This window comes from Thunnus maccoyii, chromosome 12, assembly GCF_910596095.1.
Source record: "Thunnus maccoyii chromosome 12, fThuMac1.1, whole genome shotgun sequence".
Taxonomy (NCBI): Eukaryota; Metazoa; Chordata; class Actinopteri; order Scombriformes; family Scombridae; genus Thunnus; species Thunnus maccoyii.
Genome location: NC_056544.1, coordinates 7,888,715 through 7,906,474, shown reverse-complemented (window position 1 = coordinate 7,906,474; position 17,760 = coordinate 7,888,715). Strand labels below are relative to the sequence as shown.

Below are 17,760 nucleotides of genomic sequence, written 5' to 3'. Positions count from 1 at the left end.
GTAGTTTGGTTTAATGTTGGTACACTGTCAGATTTGTCTTGGTGATGCAGTTACAGTCTATCGTCAGACCAATGAACAACAAGCTGTGCTAACTCACCTGACAAGCTCTTCAAAATAAAAGGAGAAAAGAAAAGACGTGCTACAACAACCTTCTCTAAGGTGTGACTGGAGCTTGTAGGACAGTCGTGCAGGCTGGTCTGGTTTAGCAACTTCACGCAGGCTAATCCGAAAGAAAAAAGAAATACTCAGTACAAATGAATTATATTTAAAATCCCTCTGCGTCGTCCATAAACAGCTTTTATTTTGAAGGTTCATGACAAGCTACCACCGTGGCGCATATTTCCCATAAAACTGAAAGTGACAACAAGAGGAGACAACAGGGAAGCGCTGAAGTTTAGTTTCGGAATATTTCGCTTCGAACTTCATCTGAATTGTATTTGATTAAGAGGAGACGCGTCTGGTCGTTTATTGGAAGTAAACTGACAGTGAAACACTAACGGTAAGTTTTAACGTAAAGTTAACGTTATCTCTCCTGAACTAACTGTCAGACTGTTGTTAACTCAGCAGCCTTTAACGTTACATGTAACTAACCCTAACATACAGTCTACTGTGTAACTTTTAACGTTTGGTTCAGTTGACGGTAACGTAAAGCTAACGTCACACCGACATGACGTGACATTTTTCAAAACAAGTAAAGTTTATCATTTTCATCGTCGACTGGCTGAAGTGTTTTTCAGTGACGCCACCGCAGCGTTGGGTCTATTTAGTGATTAAAATATCACTAAAATGATCCTACAGAGTTACTGTTGGTAATGTAATAATAGCAAAGTTTGATTTAACTCACATATAAAAATTACAAAGTGCTTTTCAGAAGGCAAACATAAAACAACAAGTAGCAAATACTTATAGAGACAGATAAAATACCAAAATACAACACTAACACAGAGACATATATTCATTATATACTCATACATATGCACATATGTTGCCCAGATAAAACTGAATTATACAAAGTCTTACAGTAAAAGTGGGCTTTCAGATTATCAAGCCAGTCTTTCTAGCTCATGTAATGTTTCACTGTCTGTTAGACATGGAGTTTACGATGTGTTTATTTTGGCTGCTCCAAAACAAAACATACACACTTTTCTGTTGTCTGTTTCCCTTGTTTCTGCTCCTCGGATGGCACAGACTTGCAGGGCACTGTGAGCTGAGCACCAGGCCTGCTGCTGGTGGGAGTGATGGATAGGTTGACGCTGTCTCACATAGATGAGGAGCTGGGGCTCTCTGAGGTGGCAGAACTCTGCTTCTTGTGTCTTGATGTTGTCAACAGGAAACGCTTAGAGGGGGTGAGCACCACATACCTCGTCTCAACCCCATGTCTGAGGAAAAAGGTCACATTGAGAAGTTACATCAGTTTTTGTTGGGTTACCCTACAGATATTCAACATAATCACAATCATCAAAATAATACTTTTCTATGGTAAAAATGATTTCCCTCCCCTTTATAATCAAGACAAACTAAAGAATAAACTGAAACAAGGGGACATCATCAAAAGGTAAATGTAGAAAAAATATAACATTGTATCAAAGTACAGCAACTTGACTTGATTTCATATTTGGGACTTTCATATATCTCAGCACTCCCTCTCATTTGACTCAAACTACAGTTTTTGAGATTGCAAAATATAGTAAAACCATCTGTGGAGGAAAAGTGTGTCATTTATTCATTGACTACATTTCTCTTCAACTGCATCTTTTCATTTCAAGGTTGCTCATCTCAAAGGTTTGTAAATCATTATGCATGTTTGTATTTCTTGGCCTTCCTCATGCAGATCAAAGATGCCAAAGGGCTGTTCTTGAGACTAGAAGAAAAAGGTCTACTGGAGAACAATGTCTTCCTTTCCCAGCTGCTAAACACTATCCGGCGAGCTGATCTCCTCGGCCTCCTGGAGACGGACAGTAGGCGGACAGAGGAAACGGACGCAAATCCCATCCTGTCAGATTACAGGTAAAAGCAGTGATAAAAATGCAGCCAGTTTTAATCCCAAAGATGTTAGTCTTGTGAATGCTGTTAATTTTTGTGTTCCCCTTTCTTCTCTTTTCCACCCCTCTGCTCTTCTTCTGTCAGGGTGATGCTGTACAAAATATATGAAGACTTGACTAAGGAAAATTTTGGAAAGATGAAGTTTCTATTGACAGACAAGCTGTCTAAAATAAGAATAGAGACTTGTGAGGTGAGAACACACACACACACCACGCCACCAGCTTGAAAATCACCTTGCTACACCCACAGTTACATAACAAATGATAACATGTAGACTTTTTTACTTTTGAGTGAAAGGTTCATAACAACCACTGCTTATAACACTTCCAAAATGCAATGTTACGTTTACCAGTAACTTCAGTGAAATCTTGTTTTGTTTTTGTTTTTTTTTAGTCAACAAAGAATCACCAACATGTTGAAATGTGAATTTACCTGATTCATAATTGGTAAAGTCAGAATGTTTTTATCACACACAAACATAAGAGTTTAGTATGCAAAAATACAGCACAGTACATACAGTGCTTTTAGTCACTAGTGCTCTTAGTAAAATTTTATTGCTGTAAAGCTGAAGGATATTTTCTTTATATATTTCCAAATGATAACTGGGTTATAGTTCTCTTATATCAAGTGATCTGAAGTATAGACACAGGAGTGAAGGAGGGCAAGGATCAGCTTCAGTTCTGTATAAAATAAGCCACTCAAGATGATGTAAGCACCCCCTGGTGGCCATTTTGGAGGCCTTCAGCTTGAGACACAAACTTTCTGTATCAAATTATAATTGAATCATGGTTAATTATTTGTGTTATTTGCACTACTGCTTGAACATGGACCTTTTTTTGCTGTGCGGTGTTTGTACGCTAGCTCCTTTAGCTTTAGTTCAAGACCAACTGCAAAGCCTTTATACGCACAGACAAACAAGTTGTCTCTGTTAATTACAGACCGCGCTGGATGTGTTTGCTGAAATGGAAAAGGCTGGTCTACTGTCAAATACAAATCTCAATGAGCTGAATACAGTGCTGAAGGAGCTGGATCAACAACTGGCATTGACTGTACAGCGCTACCAAGACGGTAGACCCACTTACATACACAAGCACATGCACATTTACAGGTCATATCACTGTTCATCAAATGATTGTACCTTTTGCAGGGGTAAACCAGCAGCGTCAAACTGGATCACCCTCTCATGTCAGCATGGACGCCCAGGTGTGTGTGTAAATGTGTGTTTGTGTACGGTTTATTCTGCAATAAGCCAGTTTACTGACTGTTTCCTTCTTTCTTTCCACAGAGGGTCAACAACTCCCCTCCGTCGACACAAGCTATGCTGTCTATATCTGAGACTCAGTCCATCGGTAAGTCTCTCTCCTGTACCACATCACTAACTACACAGCCATAAAATAATGACACCTGAAAGTGTTTTTTATTTCTATCATACAAGAAATGTAAGTCTCCACTGTTTCTGTTCCTCAGATGAAGGGGGGCGTGTTTACTCTGATGCAGAAGCAAACAGAGAGTCCTCCTATCATTGCGATGAGGTAACCATTCACACAATCACCAATACCTCTCTTTCATTCATTCATTCATCAGGACATTGATGTTCATGATTTGTCTATGTGGGTGTGCTTGTGTCATAGGGAGACTACTACACTCTGACTCATAAACCTCGTGGTGTGTGTATGATCATCAACAATGACGACTTCTCGGGAACAGACCTGAAAAATCGAGCAGGAACTCAAGTGGATTCAAGTACGTATCCTTGTATTTGAGCAGCTATGTGATATGATTTGTGCATGTGCTGTTTATTACTTATTAATTTGTCTCTCTTTTTCGGTCAAACAGAGGCTCTGCAGTCATTGTTCACCCGTCTTGGCTTTGTGGTGGTGATACACAACGACTTGACTGCAGATGCCATGCGAAGAGAAGTAAAAAATCTGGGCAAAAGAAATTTTTTGAATGAAGATGCCTTGGTAAGCAATGGCTCACACCTTCAGAGCTGTATCAACATTTTAATAATAGTCCTGTCAAATGTGTCATTTCAAAAGGAAGGTCAACCTGAGTTTCTGTGATGGCTGGCACATATTGAAACTGTATTTAACGCCAGCTGAATTTTCTACATGTTAAGAGGAATCAAATCTAAAAAAATGTATATAATTAGAAACAGAATTTTTTTTTTTAATGGCTGCTTTTGAATTTAGGTGGTGTGCATACTTTCCCATGGAGAAAAGGGACTTGTCTTTGGGACAGACGCGAAAGACGTGTCCCTGCAAGAACTGACACGGCCCTTCAAGAGCGGACAAGCCCCCACCTTGGCAGGGAAGCCCAAACTGTTCTTCATCCAAGCATGTCAGGGAAGCGGATACCAGAGAGGATCGATGCCGTGTCCTCCGAGGCCAAGAGAGGAGGAGGGGGACAGACAGATCCGCCTGGAGGAAGACGCGGGTCGTGTCATTGGCGAGACGGTGCCTTGGGACGCAGACTTCCTGCTGGGCATGGCCACCGTGCCAGAGTACAAGTCGTTTCGAAACACTTCCACAGGCTCCATCTACATCCAGGAGCTGTGCAGGCAGCTGAATAAATCAGCAGAAAGGTGAGAGGCACGTCTATGAGTTAAAGCTGATGATGTGTTTTTTGATGTGATGTGAAAACTTGAAGTCTCCAGTGCACAAACACTGAGAATGAAAATAATTTGCATATTCATAGTCTAGATTTTGCAATGAGGGAGAAGAAGTAAGTAATTGAACTTTGTTTGTAAAAACCACATCAGACACATTATTATTTATTATTTTATGTCCTCAAACATGGAAGGGATCTTTAAGAAATCTGTGCATATACACACACAACAATATCTGTGTGGACGGGCATTAAAAATAGTTCATAACATCCCATCAGTTCCAATAGCCTCAGTTAACTAGCTTGAGACCGACTATAAACTCTTAAAACACCATTATAAACTGCACCTTGTGATGGTGACATCCTTTTTGCAAAATCTTTCAGGTTTTTCCAGATACACATAATTGAAAATAATCCCATCTCTGTTTTTGTAGGTCTGCTTTTGGTGTTTTCAAATGTATCTTCTGTGCTTTTGATGTGATACATCAGAGGGCAGAATGTCTATAAAAACAAACTATATGTACCGTATAATTCAACATAATATGTAATGTGTTTCCAATGTTTTCTGTGCAGCTCGGCGAACGATGATATCCTCACTGTTCTGACACGTGTGAACAGGGAGGTCAGCAAAGGAGAGTTTCTGACCCACAAACAAATGCCAGAGCCCAAATACACCCTCACCAAGAAGCTCGTCCTCAAATATGTGTGAGCTTACTGCGATCAAGTGCAACACAGCAAATGTGTCAAGCTCCCAGATTCACAAAGACCCAACTCTGGTTTACTATGTGTATGACTGTGGTTGAGTGTGTGTGTTTTTAATCTCTCTGTAAGATGCTGATTGTAAGACATAATCTGCAAAGAGTTTCTTTTTGTCACAGTATACCAGTGTTACAGACCACAGCAAAGCAGTTGCATTGTCAGTTTATTACAAACCCTCTCTAGTAGACTAGTGTATAGTTTTCAACTGATGTAACACTGATGTCAATTGACAAAGCACATAATGGTGATTAAAGCAATATTATTTGAGGATTGTGTCATGTAAGAGAAATTGAAATAACTTCTCTTAAAATATAAATGATTTTTGTTCATATTGGTAGATGTTCATATAGTCAGATCTGTTAAGTACTTTTACTTTTAGTTAAAGTTCCACTCCTCTCAAAAATATGTTTTTCTTGTTGTTCCTTCAGTTGAATGTTTGAGCTTTACTGTGCAGAATGATGTACAGATGTGGCCGAAATTATTGATGTATTGGTACCCTTCCACCTGTTTTTTAAAAAAAACTAATTTTTCTCTGTATTAAATTGAAACTTACAGAAGTATATGGTATCTATCATTCTTTATTTCACATTGAATATAACTGAAACTGCTTTTGATTTACAACTTGACATATTATTTAATACAATAAAACAAGTGAAAATGGCCAAAAATATTGTTACCCTTAACTTAATATTTTGTAGCAAAGCCTTTGGAGGCAATAACTGCAGTCAAGTGCTTTCTGTAACTCTGAATAAGGTTTCTACACTTCTACACGGCCCACTCTCCTTGAGCAAACTCCTCCAGTTCTCTCAGGTTTGATTGGTGTTGTCTCCCAACTGCAAGTTTCAGACTTTTCCACAGATGTTCAATGGGATTCAGATCAGGACTCATAGCAGCCACTTAAGAACGGTCCAATGTTTTCTTCTCATTCACTCTTCGGTGCTTTTTGATCCTGCTGGAAGACCCATGACCTGCGACTAAGACACAGCTTTCTGACACTGGGCTGTATGTTTTGTTCCAAAATGCCTTGATAGTCTTCTGATTTCATTGTTCCCTGCACAGATTCAAGGCACCCAGTGCCTGAGGCAGCAAAGCAACCCCAAAACATCACTGAGCCTCCTTCATGTTTCGCAGTGTTCTTTTCTTTCAAGGCTTCATTTTTTCTTCTGTAAACATTGGGTTGGTGTGATTTACCAAAAAGCTCTAATTTTGTTACATCTGTTCAAAGCACACTCTCCCAGAAGGTCTGTGGCTTGTGTCGAAGAAAATCAGTGAAGTCCTTGTTCAAAGTTTGCTGTGGTGGTGGTTTTATTAGTATACCAGAATACGGTGAGCTTACTGACCCAGAGCAGAAGAAATGGAAACACTTTATATAGTAAGATCAAGTAATGGTAAACAAAAGGTAGGAAGGGAGGGCATTTGCATTCAGACCTTGCAGTGGGACACACATACAAGATCAAGGGTCAACATAGTAAGGGGGGCGACTCAGGTAGGTGAAATAAAGGGGCAGAAACAGGACGGGGTGTTGCATTCAGACTCAAAAAGGCCAAATCAGAGGGGTCAGGAGGCAGGAAAGACACAGCTGGCGTATGGTTGATAAAAGGGTTGTTCCCAGACGTCACTTGATTATCAAGTCTTTACCAAAATGTTGATTATCAAGTCTTCTTCCCTTGTAAACATACATTTTGGCAGTCCAGTCTGGCTTTTTTGTGTCTCCCTCTTAGAAGTGGGGTCTTCCTGGGTCTTCTACCATGGAGCCCATTTTCATTCAGACAGCGACGGATGGTGGGACTTGAAACTATTGTACCTTGAACTTGAAGATCAGCTTGGATCTGTTCAAGTTTTCCTTGGTTCTTTCTCGACCATTCAAGCAATCCTTCTGTTCAATGTCGGGCCATATTTTCCTCTTGTGACCACGTCCAGAGATGTCAGCTACAGTTTCATGAGCCTTAAACTTCTTAATAATATTGGAAACAGTGATAACAGGAACATCAAGCTCTTTGGAGATGGTCTTGTAACCTTTACGTTGACCATGCTTGACTATTACTTTTTTTCTAATGTCTTCAGACCTTCTCTAGTTTTCCTTCTGTTTTCCATGTTCAATGTGATGCACACAGTGGCACAAAACAACGGAGTGAGTAATTTTCTCTTTTTAAACTGGCTGCATGAGGATTATAAGATTGAAAACAGCTGTGATAATAATAATAGTCTAATAATAGTCTGCCTAAATTATCGCTACAAATCAATTTCTTACAACTTCTAAAGGGTACCAATAATTTTTTCAAGGCTATTTTTGAATGTCTTTGTAGAATAAACATAAATTAAGTTATTTTCACAACTTTTTTGTTTTGTTCAACTGCAAACCAAACATAGATATTCATTGATAATAAAATATCTTTTTATTTCAACACTGTTCAGGGCGAATGGTGCATTATTTTGATAAAATGCAAGGGTACCAATAATTTCTGCCACATCTGTATGTGCAGACTTTGACACTAGAAGGCTGTTTTCACTTTCATCTGCTGAAGGAGGAAAGTTTCTCTGAGCTCATTAAAAATCAGATTTTAAGTAGTGGGCCTACAAGCATGTTTTGTGACATCACAACAGTTAGAAGCCAATCGTGGTTCAATATTCAACTTATACAAGTGTGATGTGGAAACTTGAAGCCTGCAGTGCAGAAACAATGAAAATAGACTTTACAGTGAACAAGGAGACATCTTGTGTTCACCAGTTAAACTCCTGAAGTGAATTTTGCATATTTATAGCAATTATATAGTTTTTTAATGAGAAAGGAGTAAATGCCATTTTAATGCCATTTTATGGATTTTGATGGTAATTAGATTTTGTGTGTGTGTGTGTGTAAAAAAAAAAAATCAGAAACATTATTGTTCCAGCAGAATATTTTTGTGTCTGGAGGGAATCTTTAAGTAAAAAAACAAAAACCAGAGTGTAAAAATAATCCATTACTGAATGCATGCAGTTTAGCTTGATTAAGATACGTATGAGTAAATATGTCTCAGTTTATATGTAAAGTTAATGTGTAAACAGCATTGCACTAATAAAGCTGATTCGGTTAATTCTACTACATCATAGTTTTGGGGAGTTTCTTTTACTAGAAATGTAATGTATATTATGGGCTTTCATTGTTTATGAAAAAATATTTAGTGCAAAGTAGTAATTTCTGCTGTCAGATGAATGAAGAGGAGTAAAAAAATACACTTCAACTCTAGAATTGAGTAAAACACATGATTTCAGTAAATATAAATTCTCAAGTGCTTCATTATTGTACTTAATTACTTGAGTAAATCTAGCCAGTAGTTGTACTGCACCTTTATACAGTAACATGAGGAGTGCCATGTTAAAAATGAGTCAGCTCTTAGAGCTGGCAGGCCTTGTACACACACACACACACACACACACACTCACACACACACACAAACACAGATACAGATTCCTCTGGACTCCACCCTTCTATTCACTGTTCCAGGAAATGTTCTTCACTGCTCCCTCACATCTGGCTGCTACTGCTGCTCAACACACACCCGGACAGGCAGGCTGCTGTACAAGTTCATAATAATCCATTTATCAAATCTTTACATTAGTAGAGAGTGTTTTTGGTAAGCAAGGAGGGCGTGGTTGGCAGCAGAAAGCCTTCCAGTTTGCTCATTTTGCTCGGTGGGAATTAAAACAACCAGATTGTTCCTGTCCTTGGGATCTCTCTCTTGGTAAGTCTGGCTAATTTTAGGATGTTATGTCGTCATAGATCTTAATTATAAAGTATGATTTCTAGATTTAACTTAATCTGTTGCTACAGTGGTGTGATGGTAACGTCTGATAAAGTGGCCTTGCATGTGTTGATGCTTATTCATAGTAGTCTGGCTGTGTTTGTATAAGGTCTCTCACCTGAAAAGGCTTTTTGTAAGTTGAGGTTTACTCCTCAGCGAACGCAGGGTGGAGCGGGCGCAGTCTGTGTGCTCTGGACTTTTCAGCCTCATGTTTAAAAAGCGTGTCAGCCATTTCACTTTTCAGTCAAGTTAAAGTGATGAGTATTATTTGCACTTGAATATTGAAATGGGAAACTGTTGAAATGTTCTTTTGTTTTGCAAAACGATGAGGACACCACAAACATCCTGTTCGCTTTTATGTTCGGTGTAGTTACTCATTGTTTTGACTTGTCTAATTTTACTGAATTTATTGCTGCTGCAGCACAAGAGTTACACCCTTTTCACCACAGACATTTTGACTTGTTATACTGAAAAAAGCACAGGTGTTAACCAATAATATTAGTGATGATTTCACACCATTTAAGTTTCCCACTAAGCCATGACAGTGAGCCAGCATACATAGTGTTATGGCTCTAGACCAAAAACACCTAAAGGGAGTATAGTTGTAGCCAATATTAAAGGATAGGTTGACAAATTTTTTAGTGTGTCTTAAAACAACAGTCAGGTGTCCATATGAACAGTGAAAGATGTTTTTCTCAATGTAATCATTCCTCCTGTTCATACTGGCTGTTAAAAGATCCCCTTCAAATCCACTTTCAATGTAAGTGATGGAGGCCAAAATCCACCGTGTATCCACACGGTCATTTTGTGGAAAAATACATTTAAAAGTTGATGTGAAGCTTACCTGACGCTTCAGCAGTCTGAGTTAGTCATATCAAGTGGATATCTGACACATTTACAGTCTTTTTAGCATCAAATTCCCTCTTTATGTTTCCTCGGACAGTGTTTCCCTGTTGAGCTGTGGTGGAAATATAGTAACAAAAAGAGGGACTTTGGCACTAAAAAGACTGTAACGTTGAAAGATATCTACTTGATTTGACTCATTTGGATGACTGAAGCTTCATATTAGCTTCAGATAAACTTTTAAATACATTTTTGCACAGAAAGAGGACTGTGGATTTTGTCCCTCATCACTTACATCATAAGTGCATTATGAAGGGATCCTCTAATGGTCAGTATGAACAGGAGGAATGATTACAGTAAGAAAAACCTGTTTCATTGTTCACTAATAAATTACACCTGTTAAACCTTTTGTTTAGTGGTGGACAAATTCCTTCAAATTCATTCAGCACCCCCTACACAAACACCAACACCTATTTTTGAAGAGACAAACCATATTCACATTATGGTGAAGTGGCTGACCTTTAGTAAGGTATGAAATGTATGAAACTTATTGGGGTGGTGATGGGGGCTGGACCACATGTTTCACTTTGTAAAAATACCATCCCTAGGGCTATTAATGTTATCTTTAAACCCTTGTCTTGACTGAGAATAAAATTGCAACACCCTCCACCAGAAGAGGTCAATCTACTCTATCTTCAGCCAAAAGAAAAAAATTACAATACCCTCCCCCCATTTCTGACCCCCCTCTCCCGCTTAATAATTTTCATACAGTCCCTAATGATCACATGCTGGCTTTAACTTTACTTCAGATGGAAATGATAACAGAAACTGCTTACACAATAGCCCCCAGTAAATCAACAAGTTAATTGAATCATAAACGTAAAATTGTAAACACTGATTTGGAAAGGAAGAGTCTGAAAAGTCATGATGATGAAGGCCGAACACAAGGAGATAACAGACAAAAGTTAAATCAGATCCCTGGACATTCTCAACAAAAATGATCAGCTTTGCCAAACCGGTTTTTACTGTAGTTGTCTTGAAAGGTATTTCTGTTATTTTGTCCACCCACTTGGCATAACAAGCTGGACTTGTCTGCAGTAAAGCCTCGCTGCCAGTGATGGTGAAGAGATATTTGAGGAATTGTAGTTTGAGTGAGGCTATACATGGAGGTAAACAAACAGAGTTGTCACTGGGTGCGTACTTCACAACAGTGACTCAGAACCACATGATGACTTGGTATTAGTGGTAATAATGAAATGTAATAATCGACTCCACCAAACCACCAGCTTCAGCTTATCTTTCACTACAGCTTGCAGTCTCTACTGTCTACCACCATGTGACAGACACACTGTGACAGTTTCAAGATATCATTTTCCCAAAGGAAGAGTTACACCCTCCCATTACAACACACACACACCTTAAGCCTTGTCATCTACAAACTGTCTCAATGAACAAAGAAGTTGTCCGCTCTGTGACTCAGTCTGTGACTGTTTTACTGCGGATACTCTGAAGCACTTTTTCCATTTAGTGTTTTCTGTCCTGTTGCTTGGAGCTCGGGGTGTGATGTAATGGCAGCGCGAGGTGGAGCCAGCTCTTGAATTCCTTTACTGTTCGTATTCCCCTAAAAGTCCCAGTGAGGATGGAGCTCAGGGGACATTTGGCATTTTGTAAATAACTGAGCAAAAAGGAAAAAACTGAGAAACAAAAGGTTTGTCATTTTAGTGTGGTGGTAAAAGAGGTTTAATTTAGGTAGTAAAGCACTTAAAGTGTCCACTTACCACAAGTCTTTTAATACTCATTGCAAGAACATGGAAGAAAAAATAGGCCATTTGTGACGTGTGTGTGTGTGTGTGTGTGTGTGTGTGTGTGTGTGTGTGGGTGGGTGTGTGGGTGGTTTATTATTAGAAATTTCCCCTTGAGATGCATGTGGTGTGTCCTGAGCCTGTGGTGGTTTATGTGAACCACATCGCTCAGTAGAACCATATGTTCACTTTAACCTGATACAACCCCAAATGTATCCTACAGTATAAATCAAGATCAAATATGATTATAACCCCCCCCCCCCCCCACAAAAAAAAGAAAAACTAAGTTTTGGATAGATGTGTGTGCTCACACACACACACACTTACCAAACAGCCCAATACACAGATCTAAAGCCAGTCTGTGCTCTCTCTTAGTTTCTGAAGTAGGGTTGTGCATTTTAATAACTCTGGTTGTATTAGATCATATTGGTGATTTGTTATACCGCTGTCTGGAAATACCTTTATTTTCCATGTATTTATTTCAGAAAATCTACAGTTAACACTACATTACAATATGTACAGTTTTTTTCTAAAATGTTCTGTAGCATGACAGGAGATTGTATCCATCCAGGGATTAGATGAGAGCGCAACTGATCTGGATTGATGCAAGGGTTGGTATTGATATTTATGAGTTTTTTAAAAAGCATATACAACCAGTTGCCATGTGAATTATATATGTTAGCTGAAGGCTAGTATGCCCGGTTTGTGTATGCGCGTATGTGTAGAATCTAGGTTATTGTGATTTGATACTCCTGCTGACTTCTTTTTTTTTTTTTCCTATTTGTTCAATTGCTTTCAACGGAAAATGTGATTCTGTCAAAGATGGATGCCAGTGCAACAATGTAGGACATCTGTTGAAATGTGAACTGCAAATAAGTTTGCACACACATACTCAAAAAAAAAAAAAAAGTTGAATAAAGATCCCTTAAATTTGGTTATTAAAGAATTGTGACCAACATTTTACAGTTCCAAGATAAACTTGTGCTCTGTGGAGGACAAACTGTGTAATGGAGACATATTTCTGGCATTTCTCAACTGCAATTCGTTGTTTCTTAAAGCTGCAGTCATGTGGTCTTTTTTGGTCATGTTGGGGTTGTGCAACAGACTGTAAACCATAAATATGACATCAACATATTATCACCATATGAAGCTGATATGGCTATGTGTTAGCATACACTTTCGTATTTACACATCCAACAGATACAGAGCAGCATTAGCTTTCATTTGCAGTTGTGTGTCAGGTAACCTGGTGAATCTAAGTCCGCTACTCACTCTCCACCATTAATCTCCACCAACTCCTGAGGGGAAATAGTCAAGTCAAGTCAAGTTATGATCCACTATGTTCACCAGCTAGTTGCTAACTTTGACTGTCTGCTGTTTGACTCTGGGCAGGTAGTGTACAGTTATTTTTTAGAGCTTTTTCTCGGGAAACAGCTGCTGCTGTGGCAAAAAATGACGCTATGACAGCGCTGAGAGTGAACTGAAACAATAAAGTTGCAGGCCGTAAAAACCAAAACAATTAGCTAGATGCCTAAACGCTCCGTAGAGCTGAGGGGAACTAAACAATTTGGTGATGATTCTCTGTAGATTCATCAACTCCCTCACAGTCAGTCACAAAATCATTCCATGTAAATGTAACAATATTGCTCAGAGGTCGACATATATGCTGATACCAATATATCTCTGATAAGCTAAAATTGGCCATGGTGGATGTATCAGTCGGGCTTCCATCCAGACTTTATCTTTCAGATACTTGTGTTGTAGCACCTTGTTGTTTGTTCCCTGTTGGTAGGTCTCTGTTGTCGGCTTGTGTCCATAAAAATGTGAAACAGACATGAACTGTATTTTCTCCAACTTCCCCCTGCTCACAGGCGACATGTCCAGGTCAGACTACCCTCCAGGGTACAATGACTCCTACGGCCCACTGTATGCACCTCAGGCTTACCCACCACCCCCAACATATGGCTTCAGTGGTCCTCAGCCAGGCCAGCCCTCTGCTCCCTACCCCCCTGGTGGTCCAAATGCCCCTCTGTACACGGGTCAGCCAGGGGGATATCCTCCCGGACCGTACCCAGGACAGCCTCACCCCGATGGGCCTCCACGAGCCGGCTACCCTAATCACCCTCCCATGCCCCCCGTCATCCCACCTACCATACCAACAGATGTCTTGAGCTCTGGTAAGACTTTAGTGAGCTTAAAGGCCAAATGTTGACACTATAGTTAGAGGTTAAAAATAAAACTCTGTGATTCCTTTGTAGTGTGATTTTGACAAAAGTTTGGAGAACATGTTGTTGCACTTTGTACTAACATTTACCAGCTCAAATTTGAAAAGTTTGCATTTTAAAAGTTGGACATATGTTGCCTCTTCACACTAAGTGGTGGTGATGACATGTACACTGTAGCCCTTTGTGGTCAACAGCCAGAAGTATGCAGTTCCCCCTTGCATGAACCTCTCCACAAAGTAATGTACTGGGACCACTTAGTATTGAAGTCCTCATATTTCTGCTCTACTGATGACACAGGTGACGAGTTTGCAGCAAGCGGCAGTGGTTGGGACAGTATGAGCATTCGGCACGCCTTCATCAGGAAGGTAAAACACACTTGTTACATACACCGTGCTGGTTTAACTCCAGTTTCTGTCTCTCGTGTATTATCATTACAATTCAAGTCATAATGCAGATGTTTTTTTTCTGGAAGATAAATCCTTGGCAGAGTATTGGAGGTATAATCCCCAAAGACTCTTCTAACTGTCTGAATACATAAATATTACATTCACTGCACAATAAAAAGATTTTAACGTGTTTTCCCAAGATACAACTATTTTTAAAATCCAGAGCCAGAACCAAAAGTTTTATTATTAGGTATATTTATATACATTAATTAAAGGTAGATTTTCATACATAGTTAAGTGTGGGAGACAAACTGGGGCCAGTGCCGTCTGAGGATGGACTGAGCTGCTCAGATGAGAGACTCGGGGGTGTAACGTCCTCCCGTTTGTCTTCATGTGTTTTTTTCAGGTGTATTTGATTCTGGCGTCTCAGCTGCTTGTCACCACAGCCATTGTGGCTGTGTTCACATTTGTGTGAGTATACTGAGTGTGTGTTTTGTGTACCTGTTTGTGTGTATACTGTTCATGTCTGTGTGCTGTAACTGTATCTCTGTTTCTCACAGCGAGCCTGTCAGAGTTTTCGTACAGCGAAACCAAGCTGTGTACTGGGCATCATAGTGAGTATCCCTCTGTGATGTGGTTTTATAAGAATCAAAAATGAAGAGTATGTGAATATTAATGTATTCATCGCTGGACTTTATTGTTTTAGTGCTGTGTATATCATCACCCACCTTGTGCTGGTCTGCTGTAAGGGCCCCCGGTGAGTTTGATTGCTCAGTGTTACAAAGAATATTTGTACAAGGAGTATTTATAAAACATGCTCTAATCCCATGCTCTCTGTAGGAGGAAGTTCCCATGGAACGTCATTCTGCTGCTCATCTTTGTAAGTCTGATGGCTTTTGGTTTGACTTATGAATGAGAAAATAGAGACACATTATCACTGACAGTTTTCTGGACTTGGATAAAGTCTAGTCTCAGACTAAATTACAGTAACTTTCCAGTGATTTGCATCTGCGTGTGACAGTGTTGTCATAGTTTGACTTTGATATCAGAACTATAAGTAGCGAGTCACCACATCTGACTCAGAGGCTGTGTTTGCATAGTGCACTTGGTATTTAGCTTCTATGTCTTTTATCAGCTCTGTCAGCAAAATGGCTGGTGGTTACTTCATAATCCAGTTTGGTCAGTCAGTGTTCGTGGACTGGTATTATCCAGCTTTATGTTGATGTCAATGGTGCTGTTGAGTCATTTCTAGATGCCAAATTTTGCCCTGAAGTTCAGCTCTACTACAATTGTGTGTTTTCCCACTTTTTACTGTATTAGTACACAACATCACACCCTAGTAAAGTAGTTTTACAGGTCTTTCAGTTTTCATCACAGCACTATGTCTTTAGCACTGGGATATGTGTTAATATATTGCAGTAATATATCATGTATTTGTGGGGACCATGCCTTTTTTTCTGCCCAGTCCTACTTTAGTGTATAATTACAGATGTTTAGGTCAGTCAGTGGATAGATAACCTTTTCTTCAAATGATGTTTTTGGTTCAACTCTTTCTTTATTTTTTTACAGACTCTGGCTTTGTCCTACATGACTGGATCCATATCCAGGTAAGACAAAGAGTAAAATCCATGCAATATGATCCAAACATCCAGCCAGTGTCCCTCAGTATTAATTGTGTGTTGATTTTTGGTTTTAGTTATTATAACACAAAAGCAGTGTTTCTTGCCCTGGCTATCACTGCTGTCGTTTGCATCGCCGTCACCGTCTTCTGCTTCCAGACAAAGGTAGGATGTGTGTGTGGGTGTATGTGTCTGTGTGTGCAGGAGAGAGCTTATCAGCTTCAAAAGGCCGACTTGTATTTGTGCAGTCACACGTGTATTAACATGTCCGTCGGCGGTTTCTCTTTCTAGGTTGACTTCACCAAGTGCCAGGGCCTGTTCTGTGTCCTCGGTATTGTGATATTCGTAACCGGCATCATTACAACCATTGTGCTGTCTTTCAAATACGTGAGTAAGAGCTGATGTGAACAATAGAACGACACACTTTTTCAAGTTTCCATCATTGTAACGGCTGTTTGTTTGTGCAGATTCTGTGGCTTCACATGCTGTATGCAGCTTTGGGAGCCATTGCCTTCACCCTGGTGAGTATTTTACTTTGATGCTGGGAGCATGAATAACACCAGACCTCCATTTAAAGTCTTCATTGACTCTCCTACAGACTTTCTTACTGTGTCATTTAAATGTTGCCTTTATGTTTTGCAGTTCTTAGCGTACCACACACAGCTGCTGATAGGAAACAGGAAGCACTCAATCAGCCCAGAAGAATACGTGTTTGCCGCGCTCTCCATCTACGTCGATATTGTCCAGATCTTCCTGTTCCTGCTGCAGATCATCGGCGCTTCGACCAAATAAATCCACAGAGGTGCACACAGACACCCTGCTGCAAAACCATTCCATGCTCTGTAAAACCTTTGCTTCGTTTCCAGTCAAAATCATAAAATGATGTTGTTCTCCAGGGAAAATTACTAAAGGGCTGAATTTGAGATTTTGTCATAGTGTAAGTTATTCCTATGCACAAAAAATGCACTTTTTCTAAAATATTTCTGCAACTTACCAGTGTTTAACAAAAGTACTAATACTACAATATCAAATAATATACAGTATCTACAGACACTGGAAAGTCAGTTGCAACATTTAGTCGCTCTTGCTGGACTGAAGGCAGAAAGTGTCTGTATATTTTATATCTGCATGTAGACATGGTGCTATACATGAACTGTCTGTACAGAATGAGAAAATGAGCAAACATGTTTGGTCTAACCATCAAACTCTAATTTGCCACTGAAGTACAGCTCAGTGCACCTGATGACATCCTCAGATCTGCTGTCATCGGGTTCATGTTAGCGACCCTTTGCTGATGGTCTTTAATACATGTGTTGCTATGTTGTAACTATTTACATACATCACGAGTGCCTTAGCAATGACAAGGTTTCTGAAATACAGGGTTATACCCAATAAGCTTTTATAGTATTGTTAGATAATGTGCTTTTTGCCACAATCAGGTGTCTGTTTATATATTCTTGTCTTACGGTCAGAGTTGGTTGACATACTGAGTGCTTACAGTGTGGGTTTCATCATACAAGGTAGCACAATCAGTGCCATTGGGACATTTCTAAAAGTTGATGAGTTCCAGCTTATGCAGCAGTTACTGGTGGGAAACGGTTTGTAAATATAAATATCAATGCTGAAAAGAGTCTTGTTTGCCTTTTCATATCAAATAAAGATATATATTTGTGAGTTTTGATGTGATCCATATA

The 17,760-nt window shown here is 39.5% G+C and overlaps 2 protein-coding genes across 3 annotated transcripts; both read left to right on the top strand.

Annotated features, from left to right (window-relative positions):
- The first annotated feature begins 333 nt into the window (after positions 1–333).
- On the top strand, positions 334–5,969 carry casp8 (caspase 8, apoptosis-related cysteine peptidase). The gene is made up of 12 exons (XM_042428423.1): positions 334–499; positions 1,189–1,346; positions 1,832–2,007; positions 2,128–2,233; positions 2,982–3,111; positions 3,191–3,246; positions 3,329–3,392; positions 3,511–3,575; positions 3,675–3,786; positions 3,880–4,007; positions 4,236–4,627; positions 5,224–5,969. Exons 2-12 carry the CDS (start codon positions 1,239–1,241, stop codon positions 5,357–5,359), a joined length of 1,473 nt encoding a protein of 490 aa, XP_042284357.1. The 5' UTR covers positions 334–499; positions 1,189–1,238; the 3' UTR covers positions 5,360–5,969.
- Positions 5,970–8,885: 2,916 nt separating this feature from the next.
- tmbim1a (transmembrane BAX inhibitor motif containing 1a) lies at positions 8,886–17,740 on the top strand. Of its 2 annotated transcripts, XM_042428424.1 has the most exons (12): positions 8,886–9,131; positions 13,708–14,013; positions 14,359–14,426; positions 14,854–14,918; positions 15,008–15,061; positions 15,154–15,204; positions 15,288–15,327; positions 16,017–16,054; positions 16,144–16,231; positions 16,358–16,453; positions 16,534–16,587; positions 16,709–17,740. In XM_042428424.1, the coding sequence occupies exons 2-12, from the start codon at positions 13,713–13,715 to the stop codon at positions 16,856–16,858; spliced, it is 1,005 nt and encodes a 334-aa protein (XP_042284358.1). In that variant the 5' UTR covers positions 8,886–9,131; positions 13,708–13,712; the 3' UTR covers positions 16,859–17,740. The 2 variants fall into 2 exon arrangements, with proteins under 2 accessions (XP_042284358.1, XP_042284359.1); XM_042428425.1 differs by lacking the exons at positions 8,886–9,131; positions 13,708–14,013; positions 14,359–14,426; positions 14,854–14,918 and having other exon boundaries at positions 14,970–15,061.
- The last annotated feature ends 20 nt before the right edge of the window (positions 17,741–17,760 follow it).